Source organism: Monodelphis domestica, chromosome 2 (genome assembly GCF_027887165.1).
Source record: "Monodelphis domestica isolate mMonDom1 chromosome 2, mMonDom1.pri, whole genome shotgun sequence".
Taxonomy (NCBI): Eukaryota; Metazoa; Chordata; class Mammalia; order Didelphimorphia; family Didelphidae; genus Monodelphis; species Monodelphis domestica.
Genome location: NC_077228.1, coordinates 421420875 through 421436327, shown reverse-complemented (window position 1 = coordinate 421436327; position 15453 = coordinate 421420875). Strand labels below are relative to the sequence as shown.

At 37.5% G+C, this 15453-nt stretch overlaps 2 protein-coding genes across 2 annotated transcripts in view; one reads left to right on the top strand and one right to left on the bottom strand.

Annotated features, from left to right (window-relative positions):
- The window catches only part of PEX3 (peroxisomal biogenesis factor 3), a 66959-nt gene extending 53971 nt beyond the window's left edge, over positions 1-12988 (bottom strand). The window contains exons 1-2 of the mRNA XM_001370528.5: positions 12857-12988; positions 8157-8288 (exon numbers count right to left, since the gene is read on the bottom strand). Of these exons, the coding sequence (XP_001370565.1) occupies positions 8157-8288; positions 12857-12929 (205 nt within the window). The 5' untranslated portion in view covers positions 12930-12988. The remainder of the gene's footprint in view (positions 1-8156; positions 8289-12856) is intronic.
- A 364-nt stretch (positions 12989-13352) lies between these two features.
- ADAT2 (adenosine deaminase tRNA specific 2) overlaps positions 13353-15453 on the top strand; it is a 40336-nt gene continuing 38235 nt past the window's right edge. Inside the window, exon 1 of the mRNA XM_007484654.3 lies at positions 13353-13491. Within this exon, the coding sequence (XP_007484716.1) occupies positions 13396-13491 (96 nt within the window). The 5' untranslated portion in view covers positions 13353-13395. The remainder of the gene's footprint in view (positions 13492-15453) is intronic.

The window sequence follows — 15453 nt, the reverse complement described above, 5'->3', positions numbered from 1 at the left end:
CTTTAGGAGTATCGTTTTGGCAGCTATGTGGATGGAGGATGAACTAAAAGGGAGAAAGATCTAGTGTAGGGAGACCTATCAGTCAATTCTTGACTATTAAAGTAGTCAATAAAAGAGGTAATAAAGGCCTCAAATAGGGCAGTAGCCCTATTTGTGAGTGTGAGTGGCCAGAAGATGGATAGGAAATATATTATGGTGATAGAATCAATATGATCTAGAAATTGATTGGTTGTGAGGGGAAAGTGAAGAAGCAAAGATGACTCAGGGCTATTTCCTGACTATTTGCAATATTTCTTGACACTTGGGGTTTTTTATTGTGGTCTTTTGGAATCTACACACACACACACACACACACACACACACACACACACACACACACGCAAATTTGTCTTTTGTTTCCAGTATTTCTAGGTAATTTTCTTATAATTCAATGTTATTCAGTTTTTAAATAATTCTGTTTCTGGAAGAGCTATAACCTTTAAGATGGGCTTATTTTTAGGATCACGTTCTTTAGCTCATAAAGATCTCATGTAGTCTTTTAAATGTTTTTGTCTTTTGACATTTTTCAATTTGTCTCATTTCTCCTTCTGAGTTATAGATCTTCTGATCTTTCCCCCCCCCAAAGAAATTCACCCTTGTTTGCTCTAAATTCTATATTCCTTTGTCTTTTTTATTTTTTCTTTGAGGTCTAATTGGTGCCATGATACCCATACTTATTTCATCTTTTATTGCTCTGTAATCATGGAAGGTATTTCATGGGAGAGGGCAGGTGGAAATTGCGGTAGTACTTTTCCTTTCATTCGCTTTTCAAGTTAATTGCTCTAATGCCATATCATTTCTCTATTTGTTTTATTGTGTACTATTTATGATGTAAAAAGGGAGTTGGATTTAGCTATGACTTCCTGGTTAGGTATCTTGACACAAATCCTGTTTAGTAGTTTAGTAATTTGATTCCTTTCTAGAAGTTTTGAGGTACTGAATGGATAGTCTCACCTCTCATTTGGCCTTTCCAGAGAAACTCCTTCACCTTTCATTTTAGATAGCATTGAAGCAGGTCCAGTACTACTAAGTACTTCATAGCAACAAGGACAGTTTATTTTCTCTGATAACAACGAAATGTATACAGCAACACAGATAACAGCCTAGAGATCCAATCTTTATGGACAAGATTCTTCTATATTGCCTAGGCTTGATACATTTACAAGAACAGTTAGAGCTAGAATTGAAACAAATTTTGGAAACTTACAACCACCTGGAGGGGCTAGACAAGAGGAAGCAAGCTGAGATGTAATAGAGACTCTTCCTTCTCCCTTATTGCCTTGTGAATATCTACTTGTCCTTCAAATCTCAACTCAAATGCCATTTCCTTCATAAAGCTTTCCCTGATTCTTCCAAGTGGCAATAACTTCTGACCTCAGAAAGCACTGTTTTGTGTATCTCTAATAGACTTTGCATATTGCATAATCTACATTTAAAACTTAAGATGAAGTCAGGAATGACCATGTTGTTTATAAATTTTGAATTTGCCCCAAACCTAAACATAGAGTTTAATGGAATTGATAGATTAGGGTGATTGGAAGAATTAAAGATGAATTGGAGAATGAGAACCTGGAAGACTGGTAGTATCACCAAGAGTAGTAAAGCAATTAGGAATGGCAGATTTGAGAGAATTCCATTTTGGACACAGGGAATTTGAAGTGAGACGTCAAGATGCCCTACAGGTAGATGGAGATATATGGAATTTGCATTCAGGGCAGAGATGGGTTTAAATACATAGATTTTTAAACATCTGGAAAGAAAGGTTAATTGAAGTCATAAGAATAAATTGCATTGAGAAAGGCTAAGAGAGTATAGAAGGAAGGATGGGCAAGGACAAAGTCTTAGGGGGCATTTACACTAATGGGGTAACAACATGTGTGTATGTATATATGACATTATTTGTCACAATTCAGTGTTATTAACTAAGCCTCCAGTATAGATTCTTACACAATCAGGCACTAATGGTATTCCTGTTAATCACTAAAATGCCACTTCCTTTGACCTGTACATCATTTATATTAATGTTGGTTATGATCATAAGTTGGTTTTTTTTAGCATTTGTATCATACTGCTGGCTCATATTAAACTTGTGATCAACTAAAATGCTGATTTTTTTTTTATTTATATCAATGTCAAGCCACTTTTTTCTATCCTCTATACAAACTGATGGCTATGCCTCCTAGTTTTATATCATTTGAAAATTTGATAAATCTAAGTCAAGTCATTGACAAAAATGTGAAACAGCATGGGTTAATGATGAAGTCTTTACTTGATATACTTGGCATGCAAACAGAGACTACCCCAAGGTCAAAAAGAATCTTTAATCATTACTCATCAAGAATGGGTGCTTAAGCTGCTCCTCTGTGAATCATCTGGAGGCAGCCTATATTTTACCAATTTGTCCATAAAAATGATGTGGGAAACTTCAAAACACTGCCAAAATCAAGAATATGCTAAGTCCATAGTATTTCTCTGATGAAAAAAGTATATGAGGCCAGTTTCACTTAAACTGCTTAAAAATGTTTTTAGAACAGATGTAAAACTTTTGCACAAACTAATCTAATGCCGCTAAGGCTGGAAGGGAAAGTTAACTGAGAAAAATATTTTTGCAGCAAGGCCTCAATTCCAATATGAGCCATTCCCCAATGGATAAATGGTTAAAAGGAAAACAAACAAACAAACAAAACACCCCAGAAACTATTAACAGCCTTATGAAATCACTAATATTAAGAGAAAAGTAAATCAAAACAACCCTGGAGTTTCATCTCTCACCCAGTAAATTGGCAAAAATGACAAAAAGATGAGAATAATTGACGCTAGAGGGGTTATAGGAAAATAGGCAGAATTGGTACATTGTTAAGGGAGCTATGAATAAGTACAACCATTTTACAAAGCAATTTGGAATTATGCAAATAAAGTGATTAAGTCAGTACCCTAACTCAGATTCCACTACTTGGCTTATACTTCAAGGAAATGACAGACAAGAAGAAAGACTTTATATATGCCATATATATGTATAACCACAAAAAATACTGATATGCACTTATGCACACTAATATCCTGGTGGCAAATGACTAGAAACCAAAGGCATGTTGGTTGGGAAAGGACTAAACAAACTGTGGTATATAAATGAAAAGAACTATTTTACTTTGCTATAAGAAACAACGAATAAATGAATACAGATAATGGAAAGACAAATGAACTGATTCAGTTTTGTAAGTAGAGCCATAAAAAAATATACACATTGACTACAACAATGTAAGAACAACTACCTTAAAACAACTTAAAGCAAATGTTGCAAAATTACACAGAATAAGCATGGCTTCAAAGAAGAGCTGCTACTTTAGGATGGTTTCACAGTTGAACAGGTCAAATACCCATTCTTGATGAGTAATGATTTTTTTTGGCCTGAGAGAAGTCACAAGACTTTGTCATTAGCTCACATTTCTTCATCCCATTTCTTTGAAGTTATAGGAAGTTGATCAGTGTACATTTCAATGTGGAGATTTTTTTGGATGTATTGATCAGTTTTGATGACTTTTTTTGTTAAAGAATATTATTATTATATAGATGACTCTATGAAAGAGGGAAGAAATAAGGGGGCAAAAAATTGGTGATTTAAAAAGAGATGGATAAAAATGTATTTGTAAAAAAAAAAAGGAAAATGATTGTTGCAAAATTATAAAGAATAAGCATGACCCCAAAGAAAAGACATGAGAAGGCATCTCCCCAATCCCTTGGCAAAGGTGGAAGGTTCATGGATGTGGAACAAAGCATATATTTTTCAGGTTATTTTTTGATGTATTGATCATTTTTTCTGACTTTTGCTTTTCTTCTTTAAAAAAAAAAACATTCTGTGTTATATGGATGCTTCTCTGGGAGGGGTAAGACTACAAGGAGAAATTACAGTGATATAAAAACAAAATGGGGAAGTTACTGTGAAAGACAAAAATAAGGCTTCTATTAAATTGCAAAAATTAAGAATTAGTATTGTAAGAATGTTCAGGGTTCTCCCTGAGTCACTGAAAAGATTAGGATTTGTAAGTATATTATTTCCAAGAAGTCACAACTGTCAATCAGATCTTTTTCAAGAATTTGCCAAGGGGCAACTGGGTGACTCAGGGCATTGGGAGTCAGGCCCAGATACAGGAGGTCCTGGGATCTGACCTCAGACACTTCCTAGCTAGGTGACCCTGGGTAAGTCACTTAACCCCCATTGCCTAGCTCTTACGCACTTCCACTTTAGAACCAATACCCAGAATTGGTTCTAAAACAGAAGGTAGGGGTTTAAAAAAAAAAAGAATTTTCCAGGGAGGAGGAGAGGAAAAGAACATGAATCATGTAACAGTGGAAAAACATTCCAAACTAATTAATTAATTAAATAAAATAATAAAAAAGAATTTGTCAACATTATCTATGTTCCTTTTGGAAATAAAAATTGTAATTAAAAATTATATACTTTTGTTCTTTCACCACCATAAAATCTCTTCATCTTTTGCTTCATGATTATTATAAAAAGTGAGTTGGAAATAAGTCTGAAAAGTCATTGGCTAAAAGGGGAAATTTTTGGTCAAATTTCCCTCCAAGCCAAATGCTTACAATAAAGGTGCATCTGGCATAGTTATTAGCTAACTACAAAGCTAAGACTGTAAAAATAGACTCGAATACAGGACTACAATCCCCACAAGCCTTTGCTCCATTTCCCCAAAATGCTTTGTAATCTCACAGGAATTCTGAGGAGGGCTGAGATCAAGAAAGGATTTAAGCTGGTGGCAAAGGTTTTTGGCGCTTTTTGGACTTCTGTTTTGGAGCAGAGGCGTCTCTTCCATGATGTGAGGTTATTTTGTCTAGGCCTCTGGCCTAGGCACATGTTTCTTACTTGTATATTCTTTAATCTTTATCCTTTAATAAACCTCTAAAAAATATAATACTCCTTGCAGAGAGAAACTAATTTCTACCTGCCTCAGTCTCCCCATATTCCTAAATTTTAATCTTTACAAGACTGTTTACCCTTTGCAAATAGACTAATCTAATCCTTAGCTAAAATGAAGACTGATCTTAAGAGTGTATTTTTAATCAACTAAGCAAATACATTTACTGGAATATGGAAAGTGTACCTTTCTATAAAATAGGGAAATGTACTAAATGGCCTTTGAGGTACCAGGCAGCTATAGATCTATGATTTTAGTTACTGTTTTCTCACAGTTAAGATAATTCTGACCTAAGTTTTCTTCTTAAAGCTGGGCTTACTATATAACCCATTATAAGGGTCCTTTCAAGGAGTTTACAAATTAATTTTGTGTTAACATTTTTCTAGTACAATCCCATATCATCAACAGGTTATATTCTCAAAGTTCATGTTAAAGTTGGTTCTTTGGACCTCAATATGAACATTCCCCCAAATATATTATGTTTATGTTTGTAAACACCCAATTTAGCCCACATTTAAAGTTTTGTACTATACACAACTCTATACTTCAGTAGAATGTAGCCCCTCTAGGTAACACTGTTTCCATAGGAAAATACATGTAGAATACCAGCAGATGCAAAGAACCTTTTCTACCAGATTTTTTTCAACTGCCAGGAGAGGAAGAGTTTTTCTTTGCCTATATATATATATATTTTTTTTTTTTTTAAACCCTTACCTTCCATCTTAGAATCAATACTGTATTGGTTCCAAGGCAGAATAGAGGTAAGGGCTGGGCAATGGGGGTTACATGACTTGCCCAGGGTCACACAGCTGGGAAGTATCTGAGGCCAGATTTTGAACCTAGGACCTCCTATCTCTAGGCTTGGCTCTCAATCCACTGAGCCCCCCTGCCCATCAATATTAAGAACGAGGATGTGCTCAGCTTCCATTTTGCATAGTACCGCTTGTACTGGCTTTTAAAATCTTGGGGGAAAGAACTGGTATATTAAGAGGAACAAACATTTGTGGATGGTGGCAGACAGGAATTTTGAGAAGAGTGTTGTGGAAATGAGTCAAGGAGGAAAAAGGAAAGAAGGCAAAGGAACCCATTGAGGGTAAGGAAAATCAGATTGGGTGAGGGGGAACAGGGCCTTCTGTCAATATCTGAATCCTTAACTAAACACGCAGGGACATGTCTTATTCCTATTTCTGAGTTACTTATTTCTTCTCTTCTATTCTCACTGCTATCACCTGTTGCTTCCAACTAGAATTTCATATCCACGTCATAAATATTTCAGCTTCTCCTTAATTCCATAGCCCAGAAGCAAGAATAAGATGGACCTAGAATTGGCATAAGGAAATGGGACTATGAATTGCTGGCATTCTTTTGTATCTTCCCCATAGCTTTTGTATCTTCCCCATAGCTTATAGTAGTATTGCACAAACAGGTGCTCTTGTTATTAGGCATCCACCCTAGACTTAGAAAAGGTGAAAAATATGGGAGCTATCTGACCAAGAAGTAACAGGAAAAATCCCAAGTGACAACAGCAGGGGGAAGACTAGCTCTTATAATCATCACATCAACTGAAGGGAGAATTTGTTATCATTAAAGAAGTCACACTTATCCAAATTTCTCTAGCTACAGGTATTTAAATTACCAAACAGATACTGGGTACCTACTTCAGGGAAGGCACTTTGCTAAACTAAAAGGTCTATGATTTCTCAAATAATAAAAAAGTTACATATTCTTATTAAAATTTTATATAATTATATTTTAATTTTTCCATTAAAATCTTATTATCATTAATTAATATGTAGCCCTGGCATATTTTATTGAAACATTGTTCTCTGAAATTAATATATCAAAAGAACTATTATTTCATCAGTATGGGTACTCTTTCCACTAATGTAGATTATAACTCCTATCCACCTTAACTGAGGATCTCTACGAGGTGCTGTGACCAAAAGAACTGATTAATTGGTAGCCAATCTAATGGTGAGGAGCTTCCCCTCACTTCTAGTCATTTCAAATCAACAGACATTTATAGTAAATAATAAGTGAAAGGTACAGTGTGCTAGGCATCCTTAGGGATAAGCACAGGTCCTAGACTTGTGATTTCACTAGCAAACTTCCTCCTCCAATATAGGCTCAGAACTTTCTAAAAAATTATCGTCTGTGTAGATGGAATTTGTTCCCCAGAACTATCTTACCCAGCATCCCATTTGCATCCTTATGTTCCGTGTTTACACCAAGTGCTAAAGTAGGGAGGATATATTTTGTTGTAATCCCCACCCCCTGCCCCATTCCCTTGATGGTAGCTGCTGAAGCAGGTTTTACACTAGGCAGGAGAATTTACACACATGGTCTTACTTTAGTTAATTAGATTTTACACTTTTATCTCTCGTTTTTAAAAATTTCTTCTACTTGAAGTGATTACTAATAAATTTTATACAATTAATACTTGGAGTTATTGATATTAATTTATATCTTACATGTCTTAGAGAACAGTCTATAGCCTAGAGCAGTGATGGCAAACCTTTTAAAGACCGAATGGCCAAACTGCAACCCTCACATTGCATGTGAACTGCCCACCCCCACCCCTGCCCTGCAGAGGGAAGAAGCACTCCCTTTGGGCAGTTGAGCAGAGGGGTGGTTCATATGAGAAATGTCCTCAGGGGCAGGTGGAAGGGGGAGGGTAGCAGACCCCTCTGGCACACATGCCAAAGGTTCCCCAACATGAACCTAGATTATTAAATTTAAAGCTAACAGTCCTGCCTCAACCAGATTAAAATGTAGTTGGGAAATGTTTAACGAAATAAGTAAAAATAAAACATGACATAAACTTGGGTTTTCCAAATTAATATTTTACCTGTAGGGATCCATTTGAGTTTGACACCCCTGGCCTTGATCAGAGATATTAAGTGACTTGCTCTGGGTCACATCCAGTATGTGTTATCAGCTGGACTTTAGAAGTTCCTGCTTCTGTGCTAGCTCTCTATTCATTACAAAGAAACCCCCCAAATCAAAATAATCCTCAGCCTCAGTTTGTTTTCCACACAAAGGCACACACACACAAACATACAGTTACATACATGCATATTCAAGGTATATAAACACAAAGTATACACATTCAAACACATATAAACAACTTCATATATATATATATATATACACACACATATATATATAAGTATGCTTTTGTCTTACCTGTCATATTGCAAGTTCTCTGGTTACTTTCAAAATGATATTGTCTTCTTGCTTGGGCAATATATTCAGCAGCTTCCTTCTCTTGTATTTCTCTGATCTTCTTTTGTCCATATTTCCCAAGGATATATACTCCTAAAATAGTTTTTTAAAGTGATCTAATTATAGTACCAAAATATTTCTCATAATGTTTAAAAAACCAAATAATCCTATGGTATCACAATGTTTAAAAAAAAACATTCCTAATTTATCCAGTTATGAATCTCTATGAAAGATGAAGGATGAAATTAAATGTTCTTTTTATACAAGACAAAATCATTGCCTTTAGTTTTACGAAACTAAATAACAGGGAATATAAAATAAGTTTATTTGCTAATAATAAGATCCAACACTTTTTTTAAACCCATACCTTCTTAGAATCAATTCTTTAAAAAAAAAAAAAAATATATATATATATATAACCTATATCTTCTATCTTAGAATAGATACTAAGTATCCTCCAAGGCAGAAAAGTGGTATGGTCTAGGCAATTGGGGTTGACTTGCCCAAGATCACACAGCTAGGGAAGTGTCTGAGGATAGATATGAACCTCAAACCTCCTGGCTGTAGGCCTGGCACTCTATCCACTGTGCCACCTAATTGCCCTCTTATTATCAATTCTAAGACAAAAAAGGGACAAGGTCTAGGCAATTGGGGTCAAGTGACTTCCTTTTAAATAAAATATAACCCTTATCTTCTGTCTTAGAATTGATACTAAGTATTGGTTATAAGGCAGAAGAGCAGTAAGAGTCAAACAACTGGGGTTAAGTGACTTGTCCAGGGAGACATAGTTAGAAAGTATCTAAGGCTAGATTTGAATCTAGGTCCTCTCCATACCAGGCTTGGAGCTTTAACCACTGTGATACCTAGTTGCTCCAAGATCAATATATTTAAAAAACAAGTACCTACTGTGCGCCTGGCACTTTAACAGGTACTAGAGATTGAAGGACCAAAAAGAAACACTATCTGCCGCTTAAGGACTTATGTTCCCTGTTGGAGAGGAAAGCAATATATGAGAGATTGGAAAAAGCTTCCATAGCAGGTGGCACTGGTGTTGAGCTTAGATGGATATTATTGATTCTAAGAAACAGAAGAGGGAGTCCAATCCAAGCAGGAAGGAGCACAACCTTTGTAAACTTGTGTGTGGCTATGAGACAGAATATATATATATATATATATATGCACACACACACACTATATATATATATATATATATATATATATATATATATATATATACACACACACAATCATAATGGAGAAATGTGTATGTTGGGAAAGAAGGCAGGAACCAGACTGAGAAAACCTTTAGATACCCCACAGAAAAAGTTTGTATTTGATCTTAGAGGCAACTGAAACTTTCTGAGTACAGAAATGCTTTGGCAACTGTGGGAAGGAAGAATCAGAAAAGAGAGGAACCTGAAACAGGAAAACTAATTAGAAGGCTATTATATCACTTAAGGCTGAAAGTGATGAGGGCTTGAGCTGGAGTGGTAGCCATGTGAAGAGAGAAAACAAAGATGGAAGATAAATTATGGGAGTAGTAGTAACAAAACTTGAAGACTGAATGTATGTGAGGGAAAGGAAGAGCTGAAGATGTCTCTGAGGTTGTGAATCCAAGTGAATAGAATTATTATGACACTTAATAGAAAGAACAGGGTAGAGTTTGGGAGAAAAGAGTTGTTAATAGAAAGTTGATGTGGAATTAGTATGTAGGAGAAACTAGGATTATTGGGGGGGAACCCCAGTAATCATGTGAGTGAAGAGAAGGAGGCACAGGACACAGTCTTAGATGGATATATATATATGTACATATATATTTATAATTTATAATTAGGGGGCATCATATGGATGGCATTCTAATAAAGGAGACTGAGGAATGGTTATAGAGGTTGGAGAAGCAAGAGTGAGCAGGTTCAGAAAACCTAGATAGGAGAATATTTAGGAAGAGGGAGTGTTCAACAATTTCTAATGCTAAAGACATCAAGGTGGGGACCTGATAATTAGGAAATTTTGACAAAGCCGTTTGAGTAATGATGTTGAAAGCTAGGATTACAATAGATTGGAAAAGTTATTGAGAAAATAGAGGCAATCATTAATTTTTCAAGATTTTAGCTATGAAAATAGGTATTCAGCTTCAGACACTTCCTAGCTGTGTGACCCTGGGCAAAGCACTTAACCCTTACCATTCTTCTGCCTTGGAACCAATACATAATACTAATTCTAAGACAGAAGGAAGGGGTTAAAAAAATAACAACAGGTATGCAGGATAATAGCTTGAGAATATGGCAGGGACAATTAAGGGTATTTTAAGGAAGGAAGGAGTTAGTAGATAAGGAGAAACTGAAGATATGGGTTGGAATGAATATTCTGGAATTTCTTAAAGGATGGGATCAAGAAATAAGGTGGGCTTGTTTTGGCATGGAGATGGGCCCACCTCCTCATCAGAGACTGGAATAATGGGGGGAAAAGGATGAATTTTGAGATGAAGAAAAGGAAAGAAGAGTTCTTGAATGATTTGCTTGTTCCTCACTTTATATTCCTGAAGGAATCACTCATAAAAAAATATAGAACCATAAAATTAAATCTATCTACTTTTTTTTGGTAGTGGTCAACAAAAAAAAAAACAAGATATACCATAACTGGTGGTCCACTCTTTCGTAACATTTGTTAGAAGCCAGCCAGGCTTCCCTTTCAAGTATCTGCCAAGCAAACATAGTCATTTAACTAACCAATAGACATGATATTTCCCATACTAGAGAGACCTATAATTTTAGTGACTTCTATCTTCATACTTTTTTTGAATCAAATCTTTGGGCTTGACCTCTAAATCAATGTATGCTTTACCCTTAATTTTCCAGAGATTTGGTGTAGTTTTGGCAAATGTTAATTGTGATCCTGCACTACCTTCCTTTTCTTGACTAAATATAATTTTATAAAAAGAAAGGAACAAGTTAGTTTTCTTGATGTAGGACCATAAAGTAAATTTGTCTTCCTATTCTAATTATTTTTCTTACATTCTATTTGCATCTATCTATAACGCCAATATACAGCACAAAGCTCTTATCTTTCTTATTTATGTTGCTCCTTGAATTATAATCAAACAGAAAAAGGGACCAAGAAATAAGTTTCCTACATATCTTTAAGCTTTCTCTCAGTCTTCTCTTTTCATTTGAAAGAGAGAATGTTTGTTCCTTCCTGAACTGTTGCATTAAGGTTTTAACTTCCTTACACATCAATAAGAACTCAATAAAATGCTATATCTATACTTTTGTCATTATGAAGGAAATTCTTGGTTTCTTCAGGTTACCTAATCTTGAAGTCAAATGAAACCCAGTTTCAAATTCCACCTCTGACATTTATTAGCTATCTGACTACAGGAAAACCAATTGATTTATCTGAGCTTCAATTTTCTCATCTTTAAAACAGAGATAAAAATATGTCAAAGTGTAGAAATTATTTTCTAAGCTTTAAAGTGCTACATAATCACAGGGTATTAGGTATTAATAATGTTAGAATTTATGTAATAGTTTTAAGGTTTGCAAAGCACTTTAATTATTATTTCATTTTATTCTCACAATAACCCTAGAAGGAGTTAGGCATTATTATTCCCATTTTTACAGATGAGACAGATTAAGACAGTCAAAGGTTAAAGTGACTTGCTTGAACTTGCCTGTCATCACACAGCTAGTATCTGAATCCAGATTTGAATTATGTTCTTCCTGACTATTCACTGAACCATGTAGCTTCCCCCCCCCCCTTTCTTCCTTTCAAGGGTACAGCTCTAATTTTAGTAAGTTTTGCCTTACATTTAGCTGAAGTTTGTGTCTCTACCTTCTACTTATTGTTCCTAGTTCTGCCCTCTGAAATCAAGCAAAAGCAGCTTACTCTTTCCAAATAACAATCCTTCAAATATCAGATCATCTTTATCAAATTCTCACTAACACTTCTCTAAGCTAAACATTCAATATAATTGAATAATGGAATATTGAGTGACATCTGTGCAGTTTAGATGAAAACATTTAAATATATTATTTAAGACCTCAAAACACAGGAAAAAAAAACAACCTCAAACAGAACTACACTTCCATCAACAACGAGGATTTGGTTTCAAGCTTTTGGGATTAAAACACAAAATTAGCCACAACTCTGAATTAATGATGACTATAGAATGTGCTATTATTTATCTATTGATTTGCAGGGAAAACCATAATCAAAATAAAAGAGATGGATCAAACTTTTTGGAAAATCTTTCCTTGATTTGTAAGGAGTTTTTTGTATCCAGGGCACGTATTTTTTTATTTTTTTTTTAGCCTAATGCATATATTTAGTAATAAGGCTATCAAAACCCCATACTTATAAGACTCCATCTCCTACTTATATACACAAGTACATTTCAACTTTTCTACCTGGGCTACTTCAACTTTGAGCCTCAGGTTCCTCATTTGTCAAATTAGGATCTCTCAGGGGCCTCCTAGCTCTAAGAAACCACAGAGGAGAAAACAAATCCCGGGATATTTCCCTCAACCCCTACCCTGATCCCAGTCAGGGAGAGAAAGGCTGAGCAAGCACTGGAGATTGATAGGGACCGGAGGACAGGGCACAGGGTGAGAGAGCGCGGGTTCCTCCGCCCCCAGCATTCTCCAACCTAAGCCGGCACCCACCTCCGAGGAAGGTGCCCAGGAACAAGCATTTCTTCTTGTGACGTTTCAGAAAATTCCACACGGACTTCAGCATCTTCCGGTCCCGGGGGCAGTGGGCTGGGGGCCCTCGAGCCCCAGGGTCGGCGGAGAGATGGAAAAGGGGGCGTGGGGGAAGGGAACCGTTTCTTCGGTGAACGCGTCCGGCTCGTCGGTTCCGAAGATTAGGTACCCAGTCGCCTTCGGTCCTTCCCTAGGTCCTTCTGGGTACAATCACTGCCACCAGACTCCGGCTCCACTGTCACCGGAGAGGGAAGGGGGCGTGGAGACCTGACTGAGACGTCCTGGAGGCCCTCCCGGCTACTGCCACTGCCGCCGCTTATGCGGCTGCCTCGGGCCGGAAAGCCGCGTCCGTCCCGAATTCGATCCCCGGTGTGCCCACCATCCGGCGGCCCCCCCGGAAACAGCAGCTGCGGAGCTCCGGCGTTCCGCCGCCCGTGCTCTTCTGTCTGCTTTTGCTCTCTCCCTCTTTGATTTGACTGGTCTCCGGCTGCTGGAGCAGGATGGAGGATACTACCACAGCGGCGGCGATAGCAGCCCGGGGAATGTCCGTGTCGACTGAGGAGAGGGAGGCATGGATGGAAAGGGCAATGCACATGGTGAGGGGTCAGGGGGTGGGGCGCCCCGAAGAGGGCGGGGGAGGACGAGCTGGGGTGACGCCAGCCACGGGGGTAGTGAGAGGCCGGGGCCGGGGCCACCGCCACCCGTTGGTAGAGCGGAACCTTTTTGCTGCGTAGGGCGGAGCATTTTAAGTTGGGAAAGAGAGCCCCACTTTCGCACTTTAACCTAATTAGTATCGGGTCTGCTAGAGATCGTGGTGCCGGTTTCCAGCACCTGGTCCAGAGCTGCAGCCTTTGGACTGCCAAGATCGTACTCCAGGCGGTCTAAGTGGAGGCGGTGTGAAGGAGAGAATTGTTTTTTACTCTAATCTAAAGTCCCACAGCCAGCTTCTGACAAAGGTGGGTCAAGAACCCACTTTTTTCTTTGGCCCCGCTCCACCAAAAAAGTAATTTCCTATTTTGAGGTCACTTTTGAACATAAATTATGGAATTGGGGGAAACTGAAACTGAGACACCATGGGGGACTGGGGGTGCGGAATTTCTTTAGCAACACTTTTTATTTGCTATCAGCACTTTTCTTTACCTTTTCATGCTTTCTTTATCTCCTTTTATGTCTCTCCACTCCTTCAGGGATGCTGACCTAGGAGGCTTTCGTTTACCATTCCTTAAGGTAGCTGTTGTGGAGATCTGGATTCCCATTCCACCATTCTAGCAGTTTGACCTTGTGTCACTTACCCTCTTTAAGAATGTTTCCTCCTCTGTTAAATGGGAGAAATACAAATAATAACGTCTACTTCTCAGGGTTGTTTGGAGAATCAAATAAGAGTTTTTAAATAAAAAGTAATATATACATATACTCACATACATACACACGTATTTACATATAATCCCCCCCCCAAATGACAGCTATTATTGTACAACAGATATTTATTAAGTACTTTACCTAGTTTTATTGTTGTTCAGCTCAGTCTGACTCTTTGTGACCCCACAGACCATAGATAGCTAACCCATGGGGCTTTTTTGGCAAGGACACAGGAATGAATGGCTTGCCATTTCCTTCTCTAGTGGATCATTTTGTCAGGCAATCACAGGTTAAAGGACTTGTCCAGAGTTCCACAGTCAGGAATTATCTGAGGCTGGATTTGAACTCCGGTCTTACCCACTCCAGAACTAATACTCAACCACTGAGCTACAGCTGCCCTGTACCTAGTTTATAGGATCCCAGATCTTTAGCTAGAAAGGAAGGGCCATCCTTCTAGTCATCTAGGTTCATAACCCTCTGTCATCTTTATCTCTTCACTGCACCCCCAAGTTGCCAAATCTTGCTTTTCTCCAGCCCAAGGTAATATTTTAATTTAGTCTTCATCACCTCTTTCTTGGCTTAATTCATTCAATAACTTTTCTATTTGGATACCCAATTTAAGGTCATATCCTGTGATTATATATTAAAATACACCTGCTTCAATTCATTCTAAACATAGCTTGCCAAAATGATTTTCCTACTGTTGGAAGAATATAGGATTTAGCTCCTATATAACCTTCCTGGCTCTTCTGACTATTAAGGAAAGCAACAGCCTGTCAGTCCCCAACGTTCTGGAATTTTTCTGCTCTTAAGGACTTCCTGCTTCTGCCTTGTAGGACTTCCTCCTGCTTTGCAGCAAAGAGCTAAATTCCATATTCTTCCAACACTACAAAGCAGGTCAGCTTGCATCACTCACCACCTATTCAACAAACTCGTGTCTCCCTTTAGGATAAAATATAAATCCATCGATTTGTCATTTAAAGATCTTTACAATTTGCATTCTCCTTGTGTTCCAGTCTTTTTACAATTTACTTCCCTCCATGAACTTTGATTCCCTCCAAGAACCATGCATATGAACCTATTTGTTCTTCCTATCACAAGAAAATCTATATACTGGCTGTACCCTCTTGAATTTTGTTGTCTCCTCACCTCTACCTTTTAGTTCCTTTGGTTTTCTCCTAGGCCTATATTGGTGAATG